The sequence below is a fragment of the Colletotrichum scovillei genome, assembly GCF_011075155.1.
Source record: "Colletotrichum scovillei strain TJNH1 chromosome Unknown Contig00003, whole genome shotgun sequence".
NCBI lineage: Eukaryota > Fungi > Ascomycota > Sordariomycetes > Glomerellales > Glomerellaceae > Colletotrichum > Colletotrichum scovillei.
In genome coordinates this window covers 1,921,631-1,932,197 of record NW_023336261.1, presented here as the reverse complement: position 1 = coordinate 1,932,197, position 10,567 = coordinate 1,921,631, and the positions used below count along the sequence as shown (strand labels likewise).

The following is a 10,567-nucleotide window of genomic DNA, read 5'->3' as shown; positions in this document are numbered from 1 at the left end:
GATCTTCACTTGCGTGATCTTCCATTTAAATCAATAACGGATTGAATAATGCGTTTCTCTAGAGCTAACTATTATTGGCCGTCTTTATGACTATTCTCATACTCACCGTCCTCATAACCCGTGTCCTCAAACGCCATCCAAAGACCGATTACAAAGTATGCCAAATTGAGATGAAAGCTATACACCTCTCCCATTACGCCGTACACATGCAAAATTATACTAAGACATCCCTAAATACCACCAGCCGTAAAGCTCAAAAGGCTACCCGTCGTCAACCCAGCAACGAGGCACAAGCCCATGAACCCGCCCGTGGCCTCGCGCTCGCCGTCCTCGACCCACTCGCCCGCGGCCATCATGCAGCTCGAGCCTAACCATCCGTTGGTCAGCCCGAAGAAGAACTGGACGACGACCAGGTAGAAGAAGTCGCTGCTGACGACGGCGCCGCGGCCGCCAATGTTGCACAGTAAGTAAAGCGGCAGGAAGCCAATGCGGGCGAGACTGACGCCGAAGAGGGCGGCGGGGCGGTGGCGTAGGGAGAAGGGGAGGATGGTGGCCATGCGGCCGGACAGGTCGCCGAGGTTCCAGGCGAAGAATGCGAGGGGAATGAACGCTGCGGGTCGGAAGAGGATGCCGGCGGGGGACTTTTCGTCGCCCGGGTAGCGGACGGATAGGATCTTGCCCGTGAAGACGGGGAAGAACATGGCGACCGAAAAACACATGAAGATTGCGCCGGCGAGCCAGTGGAGCTTGCGGAGTAAGGTGAGCGGGGACACGACCTTACGGGCGGCGCGCTCAGCTTCTTCGACCGAGGTGAGGGACTCGGCGAGGGTGTTGACCATGCGTGCTTCGATGATGCGGTTGTGGCGGCGGACGAGGGGGATGAAGGCCAGCAGGGCGGAAACGGAGACGGCGACGGCGGCGAGGAAGTAGACGAACGCCGAGGAGGACGAGGACTTGATGTCGTCTTGGGCGGTCGCGGTGGAGTTTGTGGTGTCCTTTTCGGGGACGACGAGGACGGTGATGACCTGCGCGATGGGCGGGAGGACGCCGGCTACGCCCTGGCCCGCCATCAAGGCCTGCATGTACTCGGGCCGGCCAAAGGAGGCGGCGAAGGCGAAGGCGCCGTTTTGGATGAGCCCTGTGGCCCAGGAGCTGGAGGCGACCATCAAGAGGATGAAGGCGAGGTAGGCGCCGGGTGAGACGTCGAGGGCGAAGGAGGTGGAGGCCGTGAGGAAGGAGAAGATTATGCAGTTGAGGAGGAGGGCGAGGTTGATGCGGAAGGGGTAGGAGGCGGCGTATTGGATGTTTGTGAGGATGAGCATGGCGGTGAGGTTCGTGAGGGTCGAGACGGTGAGGATGGCGGACTGGAAGTTTTGGGAGATCCAGACGTCGGATTGGAAGCGGACTTGGAAGTAGGGGGCTGCCGCGAGGAACATGTTCCTGAAGTGAGAGTTGTGTTAGCCATCGTTGCTTTTGCATAGCAAGGGGGAAAGAGTGTTGGTGATGGGAGGGCGAATATCGACATACCAGGCCCATAGCATCGCCATGCCCAGCCAGGCGAACATGATGTACTCGGTCCACGAGAACGGCACCTCCTCCGGGTCTTCCTCCAGCGTGGAGCCGTCGAGTTCCCGGCCTTCCTCGGCGAGAGGCTCGTACTCTTGCCGATCCGGTTTGTGGTGCTTGCCCAGCAGTTCCCTGATGCGCTCCATCTTGTGTTATCTGTCTCGCCGTCGGTGGGTGTAGGTTGGTGGTGAAAGATGGCGATCTGCCTCAACTCGAGAGTCAATTCCGTCGAGGTCCGGGAAGTCGATTGCGGATTCGTCGTCCGTAACACAGGTGGGAAGAATGCTCGAGAGTGCAGTGTGCTGTCAGAATGACGGCCTGCGTAGAGAGAGTGGCCGAAGCTAGGGGCGTGTATGGTCGTCGTTTAGATTTCCCGTCAGTATCCGTCCTCCCGTTCAAACGGAATCCCGAATGCGCCGGCTTGTGTGGGCCAGTCGAACAATGACCGAGTCGCACAGCTCCTTGGGGCTCTTAAACCGTGTGAGGTATCACAAGGTCGCACGTGTAACAGAGCGACTCAAAAAGGACGTTGTTGACGTTGGGGGACGAGTAAAAGAGAGACAAGCAATCATGCGCCGCGTTCACCGGATCGCTGTCGTCCACTCAGATGGGGTGGAGAAGTCGATGACCACGCGCCGAGCATCTACAGATCTGGGCACCTGGGGTTGGTCGAGCAGGGCCGCAGGCACCACTATCAGGACGTGGGGGTCTTGATAGGTACTGATTACCTCAGCGAGATCTTGCGGGCTGCCGGGCCCAAGGCGGGTCCCTGCGCCTGCGGTACAACAAGCTTATTCCTTAGGCGCTGAGAGCCCAGCTCAGACCTTGATTCGAACTTGATTCAACGACGTTGGCTGATGACCTGATGTTCTCGGAATGAGAAACTCAGAGGCATTGAATTAACGCACGTATGCAATGAAACTGGGTACCGAAAATCCTCCAAACCGGACACTCACACAGGGATATGGCTCCTCAGCCTTGCTTGCCATGCTCCCAAAGGGCCTCAAAGAGGTTGGGTGTTCAACGGAAGGATTCTACAGTCTGACACGCATGAGCGGCTTCGCAACATGACAGCTTCAGGCCGTTCCCGAAAGCGGATCTCGAATTCAACATCCAATAATATTGTTGCTGCCACGGCTTAAGCGCTTCACCGGAGCCGGGCTTGGAGGACTTTATCTTGGTGCCTGGCCAGCACCCTGTCCTCTAATGTTGCATCATGCCCCTGTCGGCCGCAGTCAAAGTTCCCTTTTCGTGGTGAGCTGAAGATGCTGCGGTGGAGGAGAACAACTTATATGTGAACACAAGCTTCCGAGCTCACTAAGTGCTTTGAGAGAGATGTCATTGTCGATTGATGCTCGGTAAAAAGGAAAAGTCTCACAATGCCTGAAGTTCGTTTGACTGGTGAAAGGGGGGAGCCTCTCGTCCCTCTTCTGCATCCACAAGATGGCGGCCCGCCAGGACGTCGAGGAACTTCCCTAGACAAAAATGACACTCATGATTACAAAGATACAGAGAGGTGATTATAGTCCCAGTTGCCCATGACACAGAACTAGACCTCAAGCTGGGGCACAAATAACACAAGTAAGGCTATAATTGCTAACCTGTAGGCCAGACTCAACGACCAAACGACTCCCTACGAAGTGTACGAAGGCAAGCTCAGCTTCAGAGCTGTCCTCCAAAACACGCTCAAAGCATGGAGCTTCCACTCTCTATACCGTCTCTTCTACAATGTCCGCGACTCGATCCGCAACCAGACAAAGGTCGTCATCTTCAAGAACAGGCCCATGGCCCTCCTCGCCATCATGGTCCACGTTCCGCCCCTGGTCGCCACCGCCATCATGAGCCACCTCATCTACCACGAGTACTGGATCGGCGCGGACCTCACGCCGAACCGCGAGTGGGACAAGTCGGCCAACCTGCTGATCCAGTTCGCCGCCAAATTCCTCGAGATCATGATCATCGGCTCCCTCACCACCATGATCTTCACCTTTGTCCGTCGCGAAGTGACGCTCGGCCAGGGGACCCCGTTGGCGGCCTTTTTCGCGGGAAATAGCTTCAGCTCGCCCGAGTTCCTGTGGTCCGACGAGATGACGGCCATGCTGCGGGGCCGCTTCTCGACCGTCTGGAAAAAGGTCTTTTTCGTCTCCTTCCTCGTCATGTGCTGCGTCCTGGCCGTCGTCGTGGCGCCAGCGACGGCCACCGTTCTGACGCCCCTGAACGACTGGTGGATGATGGGCGGTTCGTGGGTGTACATTGATAAAGCCGGCGCCGACATCTTTCCTCGGACGCTGACGGCGGCGGATACGGTGGCCGGCGACGTGTGCGAGAGGGCCGGCAACCTCGACTGCCCGTCCGCCGGATGGGACTCGTTGACGCATCTCGTGAGTTACCTCCCGGACCAGGCCATTCTCAACGTCACAAAGGGATCGTACATCCGGATACCGGCGCTCTTTCCGCTTGCCACGCCGGAATCGATTCTGCAGTTGTCAATGTCCGTCCGCGAGCCGGGTGTGCCGCGCGGGTGGGCCGAGTCTCGTATGACGCTGCCGCATCGTGTGACGGGTGCCACGTTGGCAGCTACTACGATGCTCTGGCAGGATGCCCTTACGTTGATGGATCAAAAGGAGAAGAAGTACTATCGCGGGTCGGACTATCGGTACTCGACGTTCCAGGAGCTCTCGTCCATGGAGACCCGATGCCGCGTTACCATGATCGATGGCAACAACGCCACGTCCGGTGATCGTCGTGGTTTTGTCAACTTTCCAGAAGTTCGGAACGAGGCCTCTTTCACCAATAACACTGATATCATGGCCCTAGAGAACCCGACAACGCAAGCTTTCTGGACAAATCTCAACGACACGAGTCCCCAATTGTCCTTTTTCAACATCGACCCAGAAGGAGACCTAGCCGCCAACGTCTCCATCGGCGCCATCATCTCCCTCCCGCGCCAAGGGGGAATCGCCGTCTACGGATGCCTCACAGACGCAGAATGGATCGGCGCCAACACCTGGATCAACATAGACAACCACGTCTGGACAGACGGCTGGCCCTTCCCCGTGACCTGGAAGCCCGGCAGCCGCAAAGTCCTCATCGACACCTCCTTTGCGAACCTGACCAACGCGGCCGTCGACACCGAGGGCACCACCGTCTTCCAGCGCCTCGCCTCTTCAGCACGGCTCGTCGATTCTACGCTAGGCTTGCCCTGGACCGTCGGCCACGTCGAGACGCTCATCAACGCCATGCTCGCCAACGGCGTGTCCCGCACCGCGCCCGCCGCGAAACCCATCATCACTCTGAAGGACGCCGACGGCGCCTGGTGGCGCAACTTCTTCCCGCGCAAGACGCAGTTCGGGTTCCCCGAGTCCGGCACGGCGTTCGACGTGCCCGAGGGCGTGCGGGCCGCGGCGCAGAAGCTGCATTTCCGGGGCGAGATGAAGGGGTTCGCGTACTCTGCCGGGGACGATACCGTCAGGTACTCGATGGTGGGTTTGTTCGTGTACTGCGCCGTCGCGGTGGCGTTCATGGCGTGGAGTCTCGTCGTGGGCGTCACGAGCAAGAGCTGGGAGTCGACGCCGGAGCTGTTGGCGCTGGCGATGCGGAGCCCGCCGCCGGGGGACGAGAAGATGCCGTCGAGTATCTTGGAGGATACGATGGCGTTGCGGGAGAGGTATTGTATCGTTGCGAGCGGGTCGGATGTGCTGCTCAGGCCGATGGATGGGTTGGAGGAGGTGCCGGAGGAGATGAGGGTGCGGCCGAATGTGATGTATAGATGATGGGAGGGAAATCTTGGCTAACTGCCGTCAAAAGTGATGGATTTGATCATATATTTCCAAGCTGCTCAGGGCTATGCTCTTTACCATGTATTTGCTGGAGTGAATCTTTTCTGCCTGTGAATTTCGCGACCCCTTTTCCGGTTGGCAGTTCTGCAGAAGCCATCTCTCTCGAATGTATCATCGACTTTTGGTTGTCTCGGCACACGCAGCACTGTCTAGTCAACCACGGGTTCGTAAGACAGTATGGTGATAGATTCGGGAGTCGGGTTCGTCAAGTTTGCGTCCTGCAAATACTCCTTGATGTACGGGAATTGATGTATGTTGGCACTCTTGACACTATAACTTCGTAATTGGTCAGCTATTTTGTATATCTTCGCATTGAGACACCCGGAAATGCTATTGCCAGCTGTCTGGATCAGATACATGCGGGTCACGACATAATTTACTGTTTCGGGGATAAGTCTCGATTTCATCGATCATTACTGTCAAGAGTAATTGCCCTATCTTTCCCCTCTCCAGCTCTCCGTTTTTATTCTCCGTGTAATATGACTCAGAAGCCCGATAGGCCAGAATCATGAGTGGTGGCTATATAAGAAACAGGGCATCGGCGGACTGTCTCGTTAGCCGGTTGACCAGCTCATCTACATCGAACCTCAGGAATGAGAGATGCGTCTGATGGGGTTCGGATTCAGCGACAGTATTTGGTCGGTATTTCAATATCGGCATTCGTCGTTCTCGCAACCCTTTTATTTGGCACTGACTTCACGCTGTCAAGGAGGCAGAGGTCACCATGGATTATCAGAAACATGACCTCGACGCCGGGCACTCGGAGAACACGAAGCTTCATCTTAGACCGGGGATCCAACGTTGATATTTCACCTTTAGAACTAGTGCCTGTCTTCCTAGAAAAACACCCCGAGGCCGCAAGATCAACTCTCGGTGAGGCCCTCACGAATGATTCGTCTCAGCCCCTTCACCTTGACTACCCGAAACGGCATACATTGGCACAGAAGCGAGGCCCATTCTGCGACCACGCACACGTGATGGCGAGACGCTGCAATGCAAGTATGTCGTGCATATTTGCGATATCTCGAGGGCATTTTGGCTCCGCTTCTGGCGGTTTTTGCGGTCTCGGCCGTAGCATTTATGCCCTCTGTGCCCTCCACGTGATGGGCCGTTGCTGCGATGCAGGTATGCCGTGCATTGTTTTTGAAAGCTGCTTCTCGAGAGTCTTGGTGTAGATGGCAGACTCACCAAACATTCCCTTTTTATGAGTTTGAAGTTTTGGGGACTTGGAATTTGTTTGATGTAACTTCCAGTGGTGATCTAAATATGTCAACAAGGACGAAGATGAGGTCGGCGAGTCTACGGTTTGCGCCAGCTCGCATAGTTCTGGGAACCTTTTCTTTTGCGCATCCTTCCCGCCAATACCTGCAGATGCGTAGGTAATTCCTGCATATTTTCTGCATGCATTTGGAAAAAAAGAAAGTCAAGCAAGTCTAGGACCTGGAGACTTGGCGTCTGAAATGCATCGCAATTTGACAAACGCGGCTCATGGACCAAAGCAATCCAGATCTCGGGGACTCGTAATACCGGCAATTGTCCAAGGTTCCTTGCCTTAGGTAAGCCTTGTGTTCCCCTGAGCGGACCACTCCCGTTCGAGACAAGAAAAATGGCGTAGGCGTAGAGACATATGTCTCTCGACGCCTCCAACGTTTCTGGATGAAATGATGTTTTGGCCAAGAAGAATCCTGCGGATTCACACGGTCACACAAAGATGGCTCGAAGAATCGAGCGGGTCAAAGGCTTTTCACCCAAAAGTGTCCTGGTGTCCCAGTTGCACCCCCACAACCCGGCGATCTGTCTGTTTTTTTCTCTCTTTCAGTGGAAAATGCGAGCAAAGAGGTCTTTGTCTCCCCATTCCAGTTGTCGTGTCTCAGTCCGACTCAAGAGATGCGCTAGTTGCGGGCGAAATTCCGGAAAGCTGGTTCTTGTATCTTATACTTTCCCAGGGGGACTTTCCGGGGAGCAGGTACGGTGCAAGGGACTTGTCAAAAGTCGCTGTGCTGTCGACGCCGGTACTTCGATGTCTCCCTACCTTACCTTACCGGTTGAGTGTCAGCCCACTGCTTTGCTCTGGAAATGTCTTGCGTCCCCTGGTCTGCCATACTCTTATTATGGAAGCGTCATGAAAATAGTAGTCGTTCCCACCAAGCTTTCCAAAGGAGGCTCAGTCTATGAGTCTTTCAGAAGCCTAGCCCCTGCCCCCCCCAGAATCTTGAGGTGCCCCCCAAGACTAAGCTCCTCCCCTGTCCCAAGCATGTCCAATTACAACCCCTGCCACCAAGGGCGCGGCGCCACTACTCAAGGAACCAAGGTCCACGGACGCGCTGCACCAAGGTTCTAAGCCATATTCTTTTTCAGGCGACTTTTTTTTTTCCCCTAGGGGCACGTCAACCACCCAAAAGTCCACAGACTTCCTTGACATTAGTGTCCGCCGGGCCCAGATCCAATGGAAACCTGAGTTTGGCACTTGCATCCAATGGGTGAGCACGTAGCACATGCACCACGTACACAGTAAGGTACTACCAACACCACTACCACCACTACCACCGATACCAAACCAGACCACAAGGATACTTTTCCTTTATCCACGACGTATTCACTACCTTACGAAGCTCTGCCTCCATTTCTACTTCGTGAGGCATCTCTGCTTACTCCTGCGATGAGGCCCTGAACTCATTCCGTCTTTCTTTCCTTCATCCCCATCGACGCAATAGGGCGAACTGCGAAAAACTGCTGGCCCTTTCCACCACCCCCCGAAAGCACCCGACCAAGGCTCGAGAGACAAAAGCGACGTAGCCCGCCGCCACAAAAGGGGCAGGCTGACAGCCAGCAACCAACCATGCGCCGTCGTCAATGGACGGTCGTCATTCTTCTCGTCTTCCTGTTGATATGCGCATACACAGTATTCACACTTCCCTCAGATCGACGACCGCCAGTCCCCATACCAGGCTCCGACAAACCCCCTCCGCCCCCGCAAGATCAACAGACACTCGGTGACGATGCCGCCGCCGCCGCCCCTCCTCCCGACAGACGACCAAAGTCCGCTGGCGGCACCGGGTCACACCCCATGTGGCACCTCATGACGAGCGCCGAAAAGGAGTTCCAGGATACGCTGAAGCGCCAGTCCAAGACGCTCGAGGAAGCCGTCAAGGAGTACAAGCGCCGCTACAACATCCCGCCGCCCCCCAACTTTGACAAGTGGTTCGAGTTCGCAAAGGCCAGCGGCGTACAGCTCATTGACGAGTTCGACATGATACACGAGATGCTCACGCCCTTCTGGGGTCTGAAGCCGGCGACGATACGGGAGCGGGCGCGGGAGGCTCTGGGCTTCGATAACAAGCTGATCGGCCTCCTGCTCCGGGACCACAAGATCAAGCACATCCAGGGTGGCTCGGACTGGCAGCGCGATGCCACCTCTGGCATGATTAAGAAGTTTATCGAGCACCTGCCCAGCATGGACATCGCCTTCAACATCCACGACGAGCCGCGCGTGGTCGTCCCTCACGAGGACCTCGCACGCCTCGTCAGCCGCGCCAAGGACGTCAACATGCCCAAGGCGAACGCTGCCATTAACCCGGAGAACGCTTTTACGAAGCGCGCGGCCGGTCTTAGCGAAGGTAACATCATCGACGAGTACAAGCGCACCCGCTTCAACGTCTTCGCCCACCAGCCCACTTGGACGCACTCTCGCATGTCCTGCCCACCCGACAGCCCCTCGCGCGGTCTCGAGGACGACGAGCTGTCCGACGACATGAGCAAGTACGGCGTCAGCGAGCTCGGCTTCGTCTACAACGTCACCGCCATGTCGGACATCTGCCTCTCGCCTTCCCTGAGCGCGACCTACGGCTTCTTCGATCGCCCCAACGCCTACAACATCGTCCACGACCTCTTCCCCATCTTCTCCCAGTCCAAGATCTCCTCCTACAACGATATCCTCTATCCTTCGCCCTGGTACTGGTATAAGAAGGTCGCCTACGACGAGTCAAAGGATATGCTCTGGGAGCAGAAGCAGGACCGCCTCTACTGGCGCGGCTCCACGACGGGCGGCTTCTCCCGCAATGGCGGCTGGCGCCGCCAGCACCGTCAGCACCTCGTGCAGAAGCTCAACGCCGCCGACCAGGCAAAGATCTACATCAACCGCGGCGACGAGCAGACTCCCAAGTGGGAGGTGAAGGAGGTGCCTCGCGGCGACTACCGCGAAATCGTCGACGTCTTCTTCTCGCACGTCGGGCAGTGCGACCCGGGCGACTGCGACGCCGAAAAGGAGTTCTTCAAGATCCAAGGCCACGCCGAGCAGCAGGATGCCTGGAAGTACAAGTACCTCCTCGACATGGACGGCAACGCCTTTTCGGGACGCTTCTATGCTTTCCTGCAGTCGCGCTCCCTCGTCTTCAAGCTCGCCATCTTCCGCGAGTGGCACTTTGAGTGGCTCAAGCCCTGGGCGCACTACATCCCCATGAGCCTGCAGGGCGACGACTGGCTCGAGAGCGTTCGCTTCTTTGGCGACGGCGCGCTGGGGCGCAATGAGGCTGAGCGCATGGCTCTCAGCAGCCGCGACTGGGCGAATAAGGTGCTTCGCAAGGAGGATATGGAGGTCTGGTTCTTCCGCCTCCTTTTAGAGTGAGTTTTACCAACGAAAGAACTTTATGAATTTGCTAATTAACTCGACTTAGATACGGTCGCGTCATTGACGACAATAGAGATAACATCGGCTTCGCCGTCGAAACCATCCCAGAACCGCCGGCGTAGACGCTCGCTGCTGCGTTCGTGCCTGCCAGGTGGCCACATATCACCGTTGGCCAGATTCACGTTTTTTGCGTCTTCTATGTATTTCTTTTTCCTTTTCCCCAATGGGGAAAAAAGCAGAAAAAAAAAGGAGTTCTCTGGGTAAACATTTTTACGCTATGAAACGGGAGGGAGAGGAGGACGGGACGATATCAAAGTCTGTTTTTTCGTTGTTATTTTTTTTTCCCCCGTTCTTAGAGAGTCTGTCTGTTGTTCCCTTATACCACATGAGATTTTTTGCTTTCTTTGTAACTTTTCTTACCCATTTCTGCTCGGTCTCCACACAAAGTATGGTTAACAGGAGAGGACCGTCTATGCCAGAAATTACACATGATGGGGAACGAGTCGGGGGAAAAAAGAACCTCGCCGAGCTCGAG

General features: G+C 56.1%; 3 protein-coding genes across 3 annotated transcripts; 2 read left to right on the top strand and 1 right to left on the bottom strand.

The window, feature by feature from the left end:
* Positions 1–18: 18 nt before the first annotated feature.
* HER10_EVM0012171 (nucleoside transporter) lies at positions 19–2,191 on the bottom strand. Its single transcript, XM_035481572.1, has 2 exons — positions 1,528–2,191; positions 19–1,440 (listed from the first exon to the last, which is right to left on the bottom strand). Exons 1-2 carry the CDS (start codon positions 1,710–1,712, stop codon positions 231–233), a joined length of 1,395 nt encoding a protein of 464 aa, XP_035336645.1. The 5' UTR covers positions 1,713–2,191; the 3' UTR covers positions 19–230.
* Positions 2,192–2,614: 423 nt separating this feature from the next.
* HER10_EVM0009004 (uncharacterized protein) lies at positions 2,615–5,345 on the top strand. Its single transcript, XM_035478507.1, has 2 exons — positions 2,615–3,082; positions 3,179–5,345. The coding sequence occupies exons 1-2, from the start codon at positions 2,946–2,948 to the stop codon at positions 5,337–5,339; spliced, it is 2,298 nt and encodes a 765-aa protein (XP_035336347.1). The 5' UTR covers positions 2,615–2,945; the 3' UTR covers positions 5,340–5,345.
* A 2,545-nt stretch (positions 5,346–7,890) lies between these two features.
* On the top strand, positions 7,891–10,560 carry HER10_EVM0004069 (uncharacterized protein). Its single transcript, XM_035473726.1, has 2 exons — positions 7,891–10,025; positions 10,079–10,560. Exons 1-2 carry the CDS (start codon positions 8,245–8,247, stop codon positions 10,152–10,154), a joined length of 1,857 nt encoding a protein of 618 aa, XP_035335899.1. The 5' UTR covers positions 7,891–8,244; the 3' UTR covers positions 10,155–10,560.
* The last annotated feature ends 7 nt before the right edge of the window (positions 10,561–10,567 follow it).

Coding starts and splice junctions, on each gene's coding strand:
- HER10_EVM0009004 (XM_035478507.1), top strand. CDS start 2,946: ATGCCTGAAGTTCGTTTGACTGGTGAAAGGGGGGAGCCTCTCGTCCCT. Junction 3,083..3,178: donor GATTACAAAGATACAGAGAG/GTGATTATAGTC, acceptor CCTGTAGGCCAG/ACTCAACGACCAAACGACTC.
- HER10_EVM0012171 (XM_035481572.1), bottom strand. CDS start 1,712: ATGGAGCGCATCAGGGAACTGCTGGGCAAGCACCACAAACCGGATCGG. Junction 1,441..1,527: donor ATGGCGATGCTATGGGCCTG/GTATGTCGATAT, acceptor CTCTCACTTCAG/GAACATGTTCCTCGCGGCAG.
- HER10_EVM0004069 (XM_035473726.1), top strand. CDS start 8,245: ATGCGCCGTCGTCAATGGACGGTCGTCATTCTTCTCGTCTTCCTGTTG. Junction 10,026..10,078: donor TTCTTCCGCCTCCTTTTAGA/GTGAGTTTTACC, acceptor AACTCGACTTAG/ATACGGTCGCGTCATTGACG.